The following is an 18,413-nucleotide window of genomic DNA, read 5'->3' as shown; positions in this document are numbered from 1 at the left end:
ATGATGAGGCAGCTAGGGGCCGGGAACCTCCATGCAGAAACACAGGGCCTGGGGGACTCAGGGTGCTCTCGTCCCCACCCAACAAACAGTGGGTGCTCGCTGGGAGGTTGTGTGAATCCTGGAGATGTCCAGTGCTCACCCCTGGAGCTGCGCCCAGCCCTGGGGCCCCAGCAGCCTGAGCACCCCTGCACGCCAACCTCCTCCACCCGCCCTGCCCCAACCCAGGCCCTCCCCACAGCAACACGGGCTTCCACTCTTGGGGACTGCACCCAGCTCCAGGGGGTCCCATAAAGGCCCCAGGTCTCTGGTCCTCCCTCACAGCCATACCTGTGGGCCCTGTCCATGGATCCCCAGGGAAACATACCTGGGAGGAGCCCCGCAGGAGCTCAGACAGCTGCTTCATGGCACTGGCGCTGGCCCCCACGGTTTTATTGGTCTCCTGCTGTGCCGTGTGCCTGAGGGGGGAGAACGGGAGAGAGGGTGGGGGGGAGTGAGCAGACCATGGGGGGGCGGAGGGGGCAATGGGGTGGGGGGAGCAGGGAGATGGGCCGGTGGGGAACAGGGAGACAAAAGTGGGAGAATGCAAGGAGGGTGAAGGAGAGATGGAAGACATGGAGGGGAGACCGAAGAACCACCGAGAGGGAGAAACGGAGATGGAACGTGGACGCAGGAGAAGCAGTGGGAGAAGATGAAAGAGGGAAGGGCAGAAGAGAAGAGGCAGGGGGCAAATGGAGACAGGGAAATGGGAAGGACAGGGAAGCCAGCGGGAAGGAAAGATGGAAACAGAAAGAAGCCAGGACCCAAAGAAACACAAAGAGGAGGGTGGCGGCGAGATCAGGAAAGGACAGTGGGACAGGAAAGAAGAGAGGGGAGCAGGAATAGACAGGGGAGGGGTAGAGTAGACAAAGGGAGAAATGGGGAAGGGACAGGAAAAGCAGAGCGAGCAAAAAGAGGAGAAAAGAGGGAGAGAAAGGACACAGGTGAGTGTGTGCTGGAGGGGACACAGCGCCTCAAGGACAGAGGCATCCCCTGGACCCATCTGACCAGGATCACGTGTGCCTCCCCGGCCACTGCCCCCCCCAAAACCAGCAGTGTGTGAGCAGGGGCAGGGCAGTGGGGTCAGTGCCTGTGTCACCAAGGAGGCCCCAGCCACGAGCCCTTCCTGGTGGATGATTCTCCAGCCATGCTAATGGCTCTGGCTGCCTTTCCTTGCCTGGTGGCTCTCTTACCTTCATGCGCTATGCACACAGAAAGCTGGGTCGCAGCCATCCAATGCCTGGGCGTCAACCATTCATAATGATGGCAGGAGAACCGTGTCCCCTGTGAGATACCCCTGGGGCCACAGATGAGGTGACCTGGGCAAGGAATTGGGCAATCCAGGCTTCTCAGCCCATCAACCGTTCTATCAGGTGACTAAGGGGGTGGCTCCCTCTCCAGACCCCAGAAAGCAAGGAATCCAGGCCTTGGGGCCTCCACCAGCTGCAACAGACCAAGTTTACACTTCTCAAGAGTGACCCGGGGCTTCCAGGTCAAGATGGCGGCTTAACAACGTGCGCATTTTAGTTCGTCCTCCAGAACAACTACTAAATAACCAGAAACAGTACAGAACAGCTCCTGGGGCCACGTCAGTGACCGGACACACAGCATATCCCAGTCTGGACCAGCTGGACCAGCTGCAAGCCCCCCCAGAACCGTGAGTTCCCAAAGCTGCGGTGGCCAGTGCCCCTCCCCCACAGGCCGCTTCCCAGAGGGGAAAGGAAAGGACTTTACCAGCAGCAGGGACTGGGCACAATCAAACGCCAACTGTGGAACTAATTAACAAATTCTGACTACTAAAAATAGGCCCCCAGCTTAGGTGAACCTGATCAAAGTGGAGGTTGCTCATTTTTGCCCCGGCACCAAGGGGGCAGGACTGACAGAAAAAGGGGGAAAAAAAAAAAAAAAAAAGAAGGAAACAGAGGTTTTTGTGGCTGTGTATCTACAAAGGCTTGACTGCCTCTGGATACAGTGGCAGGCTTTTCAGGCTGCAACTACCCCAGGCATAGGCAGAAGTGAGCTCTTTTGGGGGCTTGTCTGGAGCCTGTGCCTTCCCCAGGGGAGGAGTGAAGCATCACCCAGGTGGAATCCCTCCATCAAGGAATTCAGACACCAGGACTTGGTAATTTGAAGCCATTAAAACCAGCCTACAACCTCTCCCCTGTCTCCACCATGCCCCCAGCAGGGAAAGTCTGCCAAAGTTAAAGGTACCGCATCATCTCATGTTGGAGGGACCTGCAGTCAGACAAGCACCACATACTGGGCAGGATAAGAAAAACAGAGTCCAGAGACTTCACAGGAAAGTCTTTCAACCTGCTGGGTCTCACCCTCAGGGAAAACTGACGCAGGTCACTCTTTCCTCCTAATAGGAGGCCAGTTTGGTCTGGGAAAATTGGCTGGGGTCTATAATACCTAAGTAGACCCTCCTAAGTGTGTGTTGGGGTGGGGGGGAAGGCACCACACAAGCAGGACAAGAAACAAGAAAACAAGAACTGAAAAATTCTCCTCTGTTAAACAAAACTTAAGCTAGAGGTCCAGATAAAGCTGAACGGAATGTCAAAGAACAGATAGACAACAAATTCATCCAGCAAGAAAACCCTAGATAAAAGAAGTGAAAGCAATCTCCAGAATAAACTAATTAAGGTAATTAAATGCCTAGACACCAGCAAAAAATAACAAATCACACTAGGAAAACTGAAGATATGGCCCAGTCAAAGGAACAAACCAACAATTCAAATGACATACAGGAGCTGAAACAATTAATTCAGAATGTACGAACAGACATGGAAAACCTCATCAAAAACCAAATCAATGAATTGAGGGAGGATATAAAGAAGGCAAGGAAAGAACAAAAAGAAGAAACTGAAAGTCTGAAAAAACAAATCACAGAACTTATGGGAATGAAAGACACAGTAGAAGAGATGAAAAAAACAATGGAAACCTACAATGGTAGATTTCGAGAGACAGAACATAGGATTTCTGAACTGGAGGATGGAACATCTGAAATCCGACAAGAAACAGAAACTATAGGAAAAAAATGGAAAAATATGAGCAGGGACTCAGGGAACTGAAAGACAATACGAAGCGCAAGAATATACATGTTGTGGGTGTCCAAGAAGAAGAGAAGGGAAAAGGAGGAGAAAAACTAATGGAGGAAATTATCACTGAAAATTTCCCAACTCTTATGAAAGACTTAAAATTACAGATTCAAGAAGTGCAGATACCCCAAAGAGAATAGATCCAAATAGACAAACTCCAAGACATTTAATAATCAGAATGTCAGAGGTCAAAGAGAAAGAGAGGACCTTGAAAGCAGCAAGAGAAAAGCAATCCATCACATACAAGGGAAGCCCAATAAGACTATGTGCAGATCTCTCAGCAGAAACCATGGAGGCGAGAAGACCGTGGGATAATATATTTAAATTATTAAAAGAGAAAAACTGCCAACCAAGAATTCTATATCCAGCAAAACTGTCCTTCAAAAATGAGGGAGAAATTAAAACATTTTCAGACAAAAAATCACTGACAGAATTTGTGACCAAGAGACCAGCTCTGCAAGAAATACTAAAGGGAACACTAGAGACAGATACAAAGACAGAAGAGAGAGGTGTGGGGAAGAGTATAGAAAGGAAGACTATGAGTAAAGGTAAAAAGAAGGAAAATTAGATATGACATATAAAATCCAGAAGGCAAAATAGAAGAAGAAAGTATTACCCATGCAGTAATAACACTGAATGTTAATGGATTAAACTCTCCAATCAAAAGACATAGTCTGGCAGAATGGATTAAAAAACAGGACCCATCTATATGCTGTCTCTACTCAAAGGACACAAGGCCAAGGACACAAATGGACATTTACACACCAATGTTTATAGCAGCATTATTAACAAATACCAAGAGATGGAAACAGCCAAAATGTCCATCAACAGACAGTTGGCTAAACAAACTGTGACATTTACATAGGATGGAATATTATGCAGCTTTAAGACAGAATAAAGTTATGAAGTATGTAACAACATGAATGGACCTTAAGGACATCATGCTGAATGTGATTAGCCAGAAACAAAAGGACAAATACTGTATGGTCTCACTGATATGAACTGACAGTAGTGAATAAAATTGGAGTATTTCCTTGGTAATAGAGACCATCAGGAGATAGAAATAGGGTAAGATATTGGGTAATTGGAGCTGAAGGGATACAGATTGTGCAACAGGACTGAATATAAAAACTCAGAAATGGACAGCACAATATTACCTAACTGTACTACAATTATGTTAAAACACTGAATGAAGCTGCATATGAGAATGATAGAGGGAGGAGGGCTGGGGCATAAATGAAATCACAAAGAAAGATAGACGATAAAGATTGAGATGGTGTAATCTAAGAATGCCTGGAGTGTATAGTGATAGTGACTAAATGTACAAATTCAAAAAATGTTTTTGCATGAGGAAGAACAAAAGAATGTCATTACTGCAGTGTGCTGAAAATAGATGGTACTTAATATTTTAAAATTTCAACTAATGTGTGAGACTAAAGCAAAAAATGTTTACTTGGTACAAATCTATACTTTGACTAGTGCATCTCCTAACATACCTTATGTAGATAGTTGATTGAGCACCTTAAGTACATGGAACTTTGTATAGGACATGAGATTTTGTTGATTTGTCCAGGTGATGCCCTGATGAATCCTAGAGTGATTTGATCAGTGAGTGGAAAAGTATTTGCAAAGTCCCCTTCAGGTAATGGTAGGAACGGGGCAAAACTCAACTTCCCCAAGTTGAATTCTTGATATTTTCACAAGCAGTGTGGACAACCAAAGCTATAGGCTGAGCCCCCAGTCTTGGGGTTTGTTCATATGAAACTTAACCCCACAGGGGATAGGTCAAGCCTACTTAAAATTAAGCCTAAAAGTCACTCCCAAGAGAACCTCTTTTGTTGCTCAGATGTGGCCTCTCTCTCCAGCCAACACAGCAAGCAGACTCACCACCCTCCCCCTGTCTATGTGGGACATGACTACCAGGGGTGTGGATCTTCCTGGCAGCATGGGACAGAAATCCCAGAATGAGCTGAGATTCAGTATCAAGGGATTGAGAAAAACTCTAGAATGAGCTGAGACCCAGCATCAAGGGATTGAGAAAACCTTCTCGACCAAAAGGGGGAAGAGTGAAATGAGACAAAGTGTCAATGGCTGAGAGATTCCAAACAGAGTCGACAGGTTATCCTGGAGGTTATTCTTATGCATTAAGTAGATATCACCTTGTTATCCAAGATGTAATGGAGAGACTAGAGGGAACTGCCTGAAAATGTAGAGCTGTGTTCCAGTAGCCATGTTTCTTGAAGATGATTGTATAATGATATAGCTTTCACAATATGACTGTGTGATTGTGAAATCCTTGTGTCTGATACTCCTTTTATCTACCTTGTCAACAGATGAGAGGAACATATGGAATAAAAATAAATAATAGGGGGAACAAATGTTAAAATAGATTTTGTTTCAAATGCTAGTGATCAATGAAAGGAATCAGTAAGGCGTATGGCATGTAAAATTTTTTTTTCTGTTTGTTATATTTTTCTGTTGTCTTTTTATTTCTTTTTCTGAATTGATGCTAATGTTCTGGGAAATGATCATGATGATGAATATGCAACTATGTGATGATATTGTGAATTGCTGAGTGTATGTGTTGGGAATGTTTATGCTTCTTGTAATTTTTTTTAATCAATAAAAAATGTTTTAAAAAAATGTTGAATAGAAGAGGAAGAAAAAAAAAGAGGACCCGGAAAGTCATTAGAAAGAGCCAGCTCATTGTCTATTCAGGGTCAACGGGCCCCTCTCCTTGGATTCAGCCCAAAGTTCTCATCCGTGCCTGCCCTGCTGCTTCATGAAGACTTCTGCGCCCTGGGCCTGCAGGCAGGGAGCTCCCTGCCCCCGCCGGGACACCTGTCTGTCTCCCCCACAGGTTCACCCTGCAGGGCTGGTCTCAGCCTGGAACCCCCAAGCATTGGATGGCTGCGACCCGGCTTTCTGTGAGCATAGAGCATGAAGGAAAGAGCCACCAGGCAAGGAAAGGCAGCCAGAGCCAGCGGCACAGCTGGGGAATCATCCACCCTTATGCTGTTCGTTTTAATAAAAGGAAAAGGCAACACTGAGCCTCCCACTTACAGCTATGATGGGGTACCTGGGACCAGATGACCCCTGTACCAAGAACAAGTGGACAAATGAAAGGAGACACAAGGACACAAAATCTATGGGATGCAGCTAAAGCAGTGCTTCACAGGAAAACTGTAGCTTTAGATTTTTGTGCCAGAAAGAAAAAATAAATAAGATAAATATCCTAAAGGCCCACCTAAAGATGTAAGAAAGAGAAAAGCAATTTAAATATAAAATAAGTAAAATAATACAGGTCATAAGAACAAGTTCAATAATTAATAAAACAGATAAAAGACTAACAGAAGAGACCATCTGTAAAAATCAAACTACTCTTTAAAAGAATTTTAAAAATTATAAATCTCCAGATAAACTGAGGAAAAAAACACAAATTGCTAATATGACAAATCAAAGAGGGGGCAGGACTACAGATGCAACTATTAAAAGGATGGTAAGGAAATATCTTGAACAACGTTGGGTCATTAAATTTAGATGAAATAGGAAAAAAAAACTTGAGAGATATGAATTATCAAAACTGACTCAAGAAGAAATAGAAAAACTAAATAGCTCAATAATTATGAAGCTATTAAACATATTTTTAAAAAGCTCCCACAAAAGAGCAATGAAAATGACTAAAATTGAGAGTGATGATGATTGTACAACTAAGTGAGGATATTGTAATACATGGTTTGTTTATTTTGGACATTATCCATGATGCCCAATGAATGCAGGTGGCCGAAGAACATACTGACTGAGAAGTAGAATGGCGGACTGTGGTGTATACATATGATGGAATACTGTGCGGCTACAGAGAGGAACAAAGTTGTGAGGCATGCAACAAGGTGAATGAATTTTGAGGCCATTATGTTGTGCAAAGTGAGCCAGAAACAAAAGGACAAATACTGTATGGTCTCTTTTAGATAATACTTATAAGAAATTTGGGGCCTGGATTGTAACCTCTTAAAGCAGTTACATTTAGACCAAAGTGGTAACTGTTATTTCTAGATTCTAATATGCTATGCTATTATGTATACAAGCTGGGACTTCCCTGGAACTTAGGGTGCCTGTCTGACACCTAAGACTCAGAGTTGGAGGTCTGCAACAATGAAAATCAGCATTGCTATATACAACAAATGTTAAAGAAACTGAAAAAGAGATCAAGCTTCAATTAGATAAAGAACAAAGCTGATTGGCTCAGGACTAAGGTAAATCAGAATACAGGACAAAGGATGATATTGTCTGTATTTTAGAACTCCACCTATTATATGAAACCAAAGGAAGAGAGCTTTATTTTTCCAAAACCTAAATTTCCTGTAGCACATAATCTAACTCAAGCTGTCTGGATAGTTCATTTAAACAACCCAAACACATGGAGCCTAGAATGAAATTCCGTACAGCTTAATGTAACACCCAGACACATCCCAGAGTGTGCTGGGCAGATAATTAAAAAGTATGGGTAAAGTCCCTGGAGGGATTGGAGAAAAAAATATAGGACTATTAAACTTTCCCCTGATACTGTCTCAAACACTAGGGACTCCCAAGTTAATAGGCCAAGCCCCTGATCTCGAAGCTAGTTCTTATGAAATTTACTTCTGTAACGGAGAAGCTAAGCTGCCTATTATTATGCCTAAGAGTTACTTAAAGGAAACCTCTTTGGTGGCTCAGATGTGGCCCTCTCTCTCCAAGCCCAACCCTGCAAGTGGAATCATTACCCACCCCCTCCCCACGGGGTGTAAGGCTCCCTGACAACATGCGACATGACTCCCAGGGATGAGCCTAGCCCTGGCACTATGGGGTTGACAATGGCTTCCTGGCCAAATGGGGGAAAAGCAATGTAACAAAATAAGGCGCCAGTGGCTAAGAGAGTTTAAATAGAGTCAAGAGGCCATTCTGGAGGCTGCTCTTATGGAAGCTTCAGCTAGATACTGCTAATCACCACAGTCTGCCAAACCCCAACCCACATCATTCCTGTTAACTCTAAAGAACACCCAGGGCTCTATCTGAGAGTCTACAAAAATCGCACTCAATAAGTTTACTTTTCAGAAACTTAAAACATTCAGAGGGTTCCTAGGCCAGATAAGTCCAGAAACCCAAAGGTGCCATTCTCTCCAAAAACAGCAATTTATCCCATATTGTCGACACCTCTTTTCAACATGAAAAAAGTTAGACGAGGCATAGCCCAAGTGTCCCTAAAGACTGGGAAAGGGATCGAAGGAGAAGGAGTTATATTAGAGAAGTAGGATTGGACAAATGAGTATGACTACTGAATCATTACTTTGATATTTCTCTTTAGTCTCCAGTGTCTTGGAGCAGCTAAAGGGAAAAAGCTGAAATTATGGCACTGTAACCTATACACCTATACCAAACCCTAAAATCTGTTCTATAACCTCTTGTTACAATGTACTTTGAAATGTGTTGCTTTTTTTGTATCAATGTTATATTTCACAATAAAAAATGTTTTAAAGAAATGATCCCACACCTCGATTTTGGGCTTCTCTCAGCCTCAAAACCATGAGCCAATAAATTCCCTTCAGTTAAGCCAAAAAAAAAAAAAAAAAAGAACCCACAAAGAAAACTCCAGGCACAGATGGCTTTACTATCACATATATAGGGAAAAAATAATATCAATACTATAAAACTCCTCCAGAAAACAAAAGAAAGAGAACATGTACATTTTATGAGGTGAGCATTACCTTGACAGTAAAACCTAAACAAGGAATCTAAAAAAAAAAAAAGAAAAAAATGAACACAGTAGCAAAAATTCTTTACAAGGTATTAGAAAATTGAATCCAACAATATGTAGAAAGGATAATATACTGTGACCAAGAGGAATTTATTCAAGAAATGCAATGAATTCTCATATTAACAGGACAAATTTAAAAAGCAGAAAATCAGTTCAATGACTAATTTGGAAAAAATCATTTGACAAAATTCAATATCCATTCACTATCCATTCAGGGTAAAACTCGAATTAAACCAGGAAAATGAAGAGAATTTTCTAAACCTGAGGCCAAGAACTGTAAACCAAACCAAAACCAACATTTAATATTCTTAGGGTAGAAAGCTGAATGTTTTCCCCCTAAGATATCTGGGAACAAGGTAAGCATATGCATTTTTCATTCATTTCATTCAACATTTTACAAGTAATATTGCAATAAGAGAGGGAAAGAAATAATAAATGTAAAGGTTGAAGGCAAACGATCTTTATTCACAGAAGACATGTTAATCTATGTAGAAAATCCTTAGGAATCTACAAAAAAATGCTACTGGAATTAATATTTCAATACACAGAGTCACAGGATACAAGGCAATATACTTATAGCCAATAATTGGAAAACAAAATTTTAAAAAACACTGGCATTTTACATAGCATACAAACATGAAATGATTATGGTAAATTTAACAAAGTATGTGTAAGACCTGTACACTGGAAACTATAAGACATTGTTGAAAGAAATAAAAGAACACATAAATAAAAGACTGACCATGTTTACGGGTTAGAAGACTCAATATTGTTCAGTCAGTTCTCCATAAATTGATTTACAGATTCAATACAATCCCAATCAAAATCATATTGGGCTACCTTTAAAGACAGAAATCGACAAGCTGATTCTAAAATTTACATTGACATATAGAGGATCTGACTTGAATTATACAAAACAATTTCAAGAAACGATAAACAAGTTGGAGGATTTAAAGAACTAACTTAAAGACTTGCTATAAAGTTTCAGATATGAAGGCAGTACAGTAGCATCAAAAGGACTGATATAGATCAATGAAATAGAAGAATTCGGAAGTGTACCCTACATATACGGTGAATTCGTTTTTGAAAGAGGCGCCAAATAGTCAATGAGGAAGGGAAGTCCTTTAACAAATGGTGCTGGAACAACTGGATAATTGTATTTTAAAAAACACACAAAAATAAACTCAAAATGGATTACAGACCTAAAAGTAAAACCCAAAATCATAAAATCATAAAACTCTAAAAAGAACCATGAATGAAAATATTCATAGACTTCATCAATATGAAAATCTTCAGCTCCTCATAAAATATTCTCAAAAAATGAAAAGGCAAGCCATGACATGAGAAAAATATATTTTCAGGGTAGGTACTGGACAAAGGACTTGTACCCAGAACATATTGAGAAGACTACCCAATGAACAAGAGGTAAAGGTCTGAAAGAGAACATAAAATTCTGCACAAAAGGAAATACATAAACGGGCAGAGGCACATGGAGAAGCTCCACATACTCGGGCATCAAAGAAACGCAGACTAAAACCACAATCGAATACCACCCACACTCGCTGGAATGGCTCAGATTAAAAAGACAGACACCACCAAAGAGAGGACGTGGAGCGACTCGAAGTCCCATCTGGTCCCAGAAAGTCCCACTGAGAGGGATGTAAAATGGTGCAAGCACTTTGGGAAAGAGTTTGGCAGTTTCTTACAAGGTTAAATATAGACTTGTTATCCAACCCAACACTCCCACTTCTATCAATTAACCGAAGGCGAAAGGGAAGTGCATGTCCACGCACAGGCTTGCAGCAGAGGATTCAGAGCAGCTCTCATCACTGCACGAACTGGAAATGACACCCAGGTCCGCTGACAGGTGAGCGGATAAACAGAATGTGACACACAGCAGATCATCCAGTGATTGAAGAAGCAGGAAACCAACATGGCCTGTACCACTGGGGGCGACGCTCAAACACTCTGCACCAAGCAGGGAAACAAAAGCCAGGCGCAAGAGTGAGACGCCACAATCCCTCCTGTATGAAGTTCTAGAATCAGCAGAACAGTCCACAGCGCTGAACATCAGCTCAGCCGTTACCTGGGCCGGGAGCGTGAGGGGCGTGGACTGGGAAGGGCCCGACGCAGTGTTCTGGAGGGAAGGAAGTAGCCCATGTTTGGCTGGGGGTAGTGGGTCCCAGGGTGCTCATCTGTCAAGGCTCCCTGGGCTGTGTGCGTCCTGACGCCTGCAAAGTGGCTAAGAGCAAGCTAACACAGTAAGAAACACACACAGCACCTAGGAGAAGAGGCCTTGTTGACTCCCCATTCTCACCACCTATATAGTCCCAAGAAGATGCCACAGAGAATGAAAGGAAGGCAGGAGAAGAGGGCCCTGGAGGAGGGGGAGGGCCGGAGGTCCTTAAAATCCCAAACTGCAGGTAACAGGAGACTGGCTTTAGAGAGGGGTTATGGCCCCATTTATAAGCAAATAAACAACTCTCAAAAAGGGAAGTGCTGAGCTAAAGCCTCAGGCTGGGCCTTCCTCAAGCCATGTCTCCTCTCCTGGGAGTGTTAATAAAACAAATAACAGCTGCCTCTCAAGGGACACCTGCCGCCTGTCTGGTCCTACACTGCTTTATGGAATTCTGGCCCCCACAGGAGAGAAGCCCACTTTGCTTAAGAGGAAACCGAGGACCCCAGAGAGGTGGATCACCTGAGAAAGGACAGGCAGGGCCACCCGAGCCAGATGGTGGAACAGAACTAAGTCCACTCTCCCAGAGGCAAAGGAAGGAAAACACAGCTGCCAGCACCCTTGCCCACCCCGCCCTCACCCCTGGGCTGCAGGGATTTGATCTCTGATGCAAGAACCAAACGAGGTGAGCTCTCTGGGTGCCCACACTTCTACCTGGGGAGACAGGATGGGCTATGGTAACGGTGGGACTTGCACATAGAGCTCGTGTCCATCAAGCGCAGGAGGTCTGAGGCTGCTGTACCTTCTGAGAAGAAGGCTATGCAGAAAAGGGCTCCAAACCTGTGCAGTCACCTCTGCATCTCTGCTGAACACCATGCTGTGCATCTGTCAGGCAAAAATGCACAAAGTTGCAGGAGATGGGCACTCTAAGCCCCATGACTCCTAGACCTCACCGAGCTGAGGGACATAAAGACACACTGCTGGGAGCCAGGGCATGCAGGAGAGACCCAGAGGGACCCTACCTCGGTGGTGGGACTCAACTACCCTCCAAGGAGATTCTACAACAAACCCACCTTGAACAGCTTACAAAGCTTGAAGGGACCAAGTTGATCCATAATTGCTTCCAGGATGAGACCTGACACTCTTTAAAAGAAGACAACAAAATCCATACATTCAAAAACATATTCCACGATGCCTCGCACCCAGGAGAAAATCAGTAGGCTTAGTAAGAAGCAGGGAAAAAGGAATCAATAACCTGAAGAATCTGTCCATAGAAACAGGTACAAAAATGACAGAGAGGGTGGATTCGTACACTGAGACTTTTAAACGACAATTACAAATAAGCCAAATATAATTATTTAACACAAAACATAAACACAATGAGGAAAAAAGAATACATTACATAGAGAGAGGAAGGAAAGGAAGGTCAGCAGACTTCTCCTCAGAAACTATGCAAGCCCAAGAAACTGGAGAAGTATTTTTAATGCACTGAAAGAAAGAATATTTAAGCCCAGAATTCAATACCCAGAAAAATATATTTCAAATTGAAAAGGAAATAGTGACTCTCTCACGCAAGAAAACCTAAGCGAATTTGTGATCAACGACCTTCTCTACAAGAAATGTTAAAAAGCATTCTTCATGCAACAGCAGTACGAAACCAGACAGAAACCTGGATCTGGATACAGACACACAGATCTCCAGAAACAATGACAATTTGGGTAAATATGTTTTACAACTTGACATTTTTAAATGCGCCAAAAGATAACTATTTAAAGCAAAAACAGTAGCAATACATTGTGGATTTATAGCATATGTAAAAGTAAAATGCATGACACCAAGCGCACAAGAAATGGAAGAGAGGAACCAGGAGGACATGTTGTAAGGTTCTCATACTACACACATAGAGGCAAATACTATTTGAAAGCAGACTGCGATTAAAGATATATATCTTAAAACCTAAGGAATAATAACACGAACACCATGAGGCACGTGAACTTAGAAGGAACGGACGAATTTCTTAAAAGACGCAAGAGAAAGATACTTTGAAGAGTTTTGTGTCTGTTATAGAATTGAAATGGAAAGAAACTAAATTCATAAACCTTAAAATTTCTGACAAAGATTGGAAGGCCCAAAGAATTCCCTGGCAAATTCTACCACACATTTAAGGAAGAAGGCTAAACAATCTCTTCCAGAAAATAAAGAGGTGGGAACATTTCCCAACTCATTTTATGAAGCCAAGATTAGTCTGACATGAAAACCAGACAAAGACCTTACCCAAAAAGGAAATTACAGAGCTTGTGCCTCACGCACGTGGATGCAGAAATTCTCAATAAAACAGCAGCCCAAACCGTGGCCAGCAGTGCACACAGGGCATCCATCCCAGAATGCAGGATGGGATCTGACAAACCGAACTGGAACCCTAGTGAGGTTGTGTGCCGTGCGCGGCCCGAAGCAAGCCCCTGACCTTGGCCAAGTCTCAGGGCCCTCACCTGGATATGCCACAGGGATGAGTGTGCCCGTGCTGTGAAGGGCATGCAGGCAGCAGGGGTCCAGTGCCAAGCTCAGGAGCGTGTGGGTGTGCTGAGGACCCTCCACTCCTCTGTCCCTCCCCTCCAGGATCCCCTTTGCCAAGCAGGGCCGAGCCAGGGCAGGCAGGAGGCTGCTGCGGCCAGCAGGCCAGCCCAAAGCTGGTCCCACTGGCTGTGCACGCTTTGGTGAGTTTTCTGGATGTGAAAACAGTGCCGAATCTGAGGTAAGAGGATATGATCAGAAGAAAAAAACAATCGCTACACTGGCAGCCCTCCAACCAAACAAGAACTTTCATCTTGTTTTAGTGTTTGGTTTATTGGCTTTTTAAATTGCGTGCTGGTTATATACAGATTTAATTTTTTTTAAAAAAGAAAAAAAAAAACAATCGATACCCCTTACTTAATAAATGGTCAGTGTTTAGGGGAGTCTTAAAACACAGGTCCTACGATAGGAGATGGGGACACCACGCTGGCCTGGGTGGGGAGGGAGGTCCCTCCCACGTCACTCTGTCTGGGTGATGTCCTGCTGTCTAGCCCACCAGCACCCCAACCTCCCAGTATCAGGACCCCACTTCACCTCAGCCCTGCCACGCGCTTGCCAAGAGGCATCTCTTGCCACCGCCTGTGCACACTGCTGGACTCCCGTGGCCAGGTGGGGACTCTGACCCAGGCGGGCAGTCCCTCAGCGAGCCAGGACTGAGAGAGGTGGGGCAGATGGGATGGAGAGGGAGCAAGCGTCACCATCACTGGGCTGCAACTGGCCTTTGGGGCCAGATCGCACTCAGTCCTTGTTCCAGAGATGAGAAATCTCAGATGTGGACAGGCCCATAACACGCTCCACCAAGGCTACCTCCCCAGCAGATTAGCAGGGACTGCAGCCTGGGGAGGGGGCCCAAGCTCAGCCCTTCCATGCCTGGTGCCTGGCCAGGGAAGGAGATGGAGTCCGGAGCTGCAGGCAGCTGCTCGGAGTGCTGGCATCAGGCTTCACTGGGCCAGGGGGTAGGAGCTGGACAGGGCAACACAGGGCTTGCCCAGGCCAGAGGGATGGCCCAGGGCCAATCTGGTTCCTTCTGGTGCCCACCCTGTCCCCCAGAGTGGGACAGAGGCCACCAGGCTGCTCCTGCCACTTCACCTGGCATGGAGGGGTCCCGGCAGCCCCTGCACCTGTTTAGGCCTACCCCGTGCTGTGGGGGGCTGACAGACAAGCCCCTTCCTGCTTCCGCTGTTGGGTACCCTGGAGTTCCCCACCAGGACTCAGCGACAGCACCTGGCCACTCTGTCTGCAGCTCTCAGTACCCACCCTACCCCCAGGTGTTTGTCACCAGAGACCCTGAGATGGGGGTAGGGAGGTGTGGGGGAATGGGATGGGCGCAGAGCTGCCGCTGTGTGTCTCCCAGGGAGAGATGGGCCCCTGCAAACCCCAAGTCCGAGGCCACACCTGAGACAGCTTGGGTTGAAGGCTGTCTCGGTTGGGTTATTTTTCTCTCCAAGGCCTGACAGACCACCTGAAGGCCAAGGAGGCCCCACCTGCTGCCCCTCCACACCTGCTCTGAAATGAGCCCACACAGGTGACTGTGAGGTGACCTTTGCAGATGCCCTGGGGTCTGGGGCCTCCTGATCAGGCTGGGCCAGCCCCTCTCTTGCCGGGACAAAGTTCTGAGCACTAAGGAGCCCAATACCCTCCGGCTTGATGCTCCCCTCCCCTCGTTTCCCCACCCCCTGCATCTCTGGTGCTCACAACAGGGCCAGGGGGCAGCCCTGGCCACAGGCCAGAGGTAATTGGATACCACGGCAAGTCCCTGGTCAGCTGGGAGGCCCACCCATGAACTCTATCAGGCTGTGGGGCTGGCTTAGCAATGAACCAGGGGAGGCAAAGGACAGCTCAGTACTTCAATTCTAGTGAGGGAAGCCATTTTCCTTATTCACATGTGGAGTGTGGTGTGACACTGGAACCACAGCCCCCAGTTTGTCAACATGAGAGAAGCTGGCCTGAGGACAAAGCTGGATCAACAAGGGCAGAGCCCAGCAGGCCAAGTGAACTGGGGCCTGAGTAAATGGCTGATACAGCAGTCACCAAAGCCCAGCTCTCCCATGGAGCCAGCTTGTTGCCTGTGGGTTAAAGTGAAACCCTCCTGTTGGGTACACAAAGGTCACAGATGAGTGGCTAGGGCAGCCCAGCAGGGAAGCCTGCCCAGAAGCCTCATTGGCCACTCCTCAGTGCAGCCAGGCCCAGCGGCTGAGAGGAGCCAAGCAGCAAGGGGCTGCAGGGCCTGCCCCGTGGCGTGTCCCCAGGCAGCCGGCCTACACCCCTCCCTTAGGCCCTGAGCCAACCTGAACGCCCACCTTTCCTTGATTGCCTTGCTATTTAAGATAACTTTTAGAGACAGGCACCGTGCATGGGGTGTCTAACTCACCCCTTCCCATCCGGTTGTCCCAACCAGGGCTCAGGCTCCAGGCAGCAGAGCAGGAAGTGGCCAGATATCCCCACATCTGGGCCCTGAGAATTTTCAGCCTCCCATCAGGCTCCAGGACCACAGGTGTCCCCTTTGCAGGCAGCAGTCTGCTTTCCCTTCCAGACCTAAGGGCACCACTAGAGCCTTCACTCCTCCACCTGCATGTCTAGAATATTCACAGCACTCCGGCTGGTCCCCTTGGACAGGGTGGGCTGCAAATAGAGGGAAGAAACCCTGTGGCTGGGCTGGACCTTGCCCTCCTGTGCCCCCGCCCCCTGTCCCTCCCTCCCTCCCTCAATATACTGCATCTGTCTGATGGCCCAGGGCCCCTGCAGGTGCCAGGTCATCAGCTCCCCAGACCCAGGCCTGGCTTCATGGGGCTGGCAACACCCAAGAGAACAGCGGAGCCAGCCCCGGGACAAAGGTGACCATGCAGGGTGCACCCAGGCCACGCAGTAGCAGGACACAGCATTTCAGCAGATGGTCACAGAGACATCTGGGCAGAGCCTGGAATGGTAACGAAGCTCCAGTGAGAAGGTCCGGGGAGGCAGGGGGCAGAGCAGTTAAAGGGCCTGGGGCCCTGGGGCTGCAGGGACTGGGGGGTGGGTAGGAGATGGGTCTGAGTCGGGGAGGGGAGGTGATCTTTGGAAGGGACAGGGCAGGACGTGGGGCTGGACATGGCAGTGATCACAGAGCAGGGCCTGTAGGAACAGGACAGGCCTGGGGCTGGTGAGCAGGGCCTGGTGTGGAGAGGACCAACAACCGAGGGCAAAACCAGAAGGAGGGAAGCCAAGAGGGGGTAGTGCCGGACCCGGGGGTCAAGAGAAGGTGTAGGAGGGAGGAGGGGGAGAGGAGAGGGTTGGAGGGAGTCGGGGTGCCTCCTGAAAGGAGACTAGACAGGCGTGGGGTGGGCAGCAAGGGCTGTGCAAACCCCTCTCTGGATGTGGCTGGGAGGCCAGCGTACTCCCTGGACGGGACCAGAAGGTACCATCTCTCGGGCACTGAGGAATGTGCAGGCAGGCCCTGGACCTGTGGACGGGAGGGGATGAGAGGCAGCGGGTGGTACCCCTGCCATTTGCTCCTTGGTCCCCTGCATCTCCCATACTCCATCACCCTCCAGGCCCAGGAAATGGTCCCTGTGTGGAGAAGTCCCTCCGAAGACCCCATGGAGCTGGTCCACCCTCCTCTGAGCTCTCCATCAAGCAGGCAGGGCAGGACAGGGGAGACACCCTCCTCCAGAGGTCAGCTCTGCCCTCCAGGGCCCATCACACACGGTCTGGAGGGAGACCTGGCGCCGACCTGGGGCGCACGCTCTCACCTGGTGTTTCTGGGGGGCTGCATGGGGTTAGGCAGGTTGCACAGGCCTGACATGAGATGGTGCCCAGCCAAGTCAGGGGGACCCCTACCAGCCCTGTGTACTCCTGGGACACCTGCCAAGGCTGGCACCTGCTGAAAGAGGGGACCCAGATGGAGGGAGCTCTCTTCCCCAAATTCCCTGCCCAGCCTGGGTCTGGTCTTCATACCACCATGCCTGCCACTCTGTTCTAGAACCCTCCACCAGCTTCTCACTGCTCTGGACATAACACTCAGTCTACCCTCTACAAAGCACCAAGGGGTCTGAGCACCCCCAGCCCCCTCTCCCCCGACCCGGTCAGGACTCGCTCCCATGGCTCGGCCCCTCCCCGTCCTCCCAACCAAGCCCAAAGTGGTTTCAGGGCCTGTGGTGACTTTCTTAGACACTCCTCCCAGGAAAGGCAGGGCCCTTGTCTGCTCCTTGGGCCTGGGTGGGGTGGGGCTGTTCTGAACTACGGCAAGTGCGGCAGGTGCAGGAAGGGCGCCTGTGACCTCCGAGCTGTGTTGCAGTACAGGATCGCCTCGTTTGCCTACTGCAACACTCCTGGTGATCGAGAGACTGCCATGCTGTTAGGAAGCCCACACCACACTGGGAGGCCAGGTGAGCTTTCTGGGTGCCAGTCCCAACCCAGCTCAGGCCAGCCGAGGCACCTACCCGTGAGTGAAGAAGCCTCCAGAAAGTTCCAGCATGCAGCTCTTGAGGGCCCTAAGATACGAGGCAACAGAGGCAAGCTGTCCCCTATCCCAAATCCCAGACCCACCAATTCAATGGGTGGCTCGATCCTGCTGGCCTCAAGCCTCGGGTTGGGGCCTGACCCTGAAGCTGCCCAAAGGCTTCTCCTCTCCAGAGGTGGAGCTGAGCGTTCTCTCTAACCCTCAACAGTCCGTTCCCCACAGCACAGTGACATGTGGGCATCCCACAGTGTCCTGGAGATGCCCCTCACCCCAGCTGTATGAGGGGATGGGAAGACCCTCCCT

The 18,413-nt window shown here is 47.6% G+C and overlaps 1 protein-coding gene across 7 annotated transcripts in view; it reads right to left on the bottom strand.

The window, feature by feature from the left end:
• TSNARE1 (t-SNARE domain containing 1) overlaps positions 1-18,413 on the bottom strand; it is a 146,414-nt gene that overhangs the window by 39,654 nt on the left and 88,347 nt on the right. For all 7 annotated transcript variants that reach the window (XM_077166649.1, XM_077166650.1, XM_077166652.1 and 4 more), the window contains one exon: positions 365-455. In XM_077166649.1, coding sequence (XP_077022764.1) covers positions 365-455 — 91 coding nt within the window. The remainder of the gene's footprint in view (positions 1-364; positions 456-18,413) is intronic.

The sequence above is a fragment of the Tamandua tetradactyla genome, chromosome 6, assembly GCF_023851605.1.
Source record: "Tamandua tetradactyla isolate mTamTet1 chromosome 6, mTamTet1.pri, whole genome shotgun sequence".
Lineage (NCBI taxonomy): Eukaryota > Metazoa > Chordata > Mammalia > Pilosa > Myrmecophagidae > Tamandua > Tamandua tetradactyla.
The sequence above is the reverse complement of the archived record's forward strand: the minus strand, read 5'-3'. Positions and strand labels throughout refer to the sequence as shown.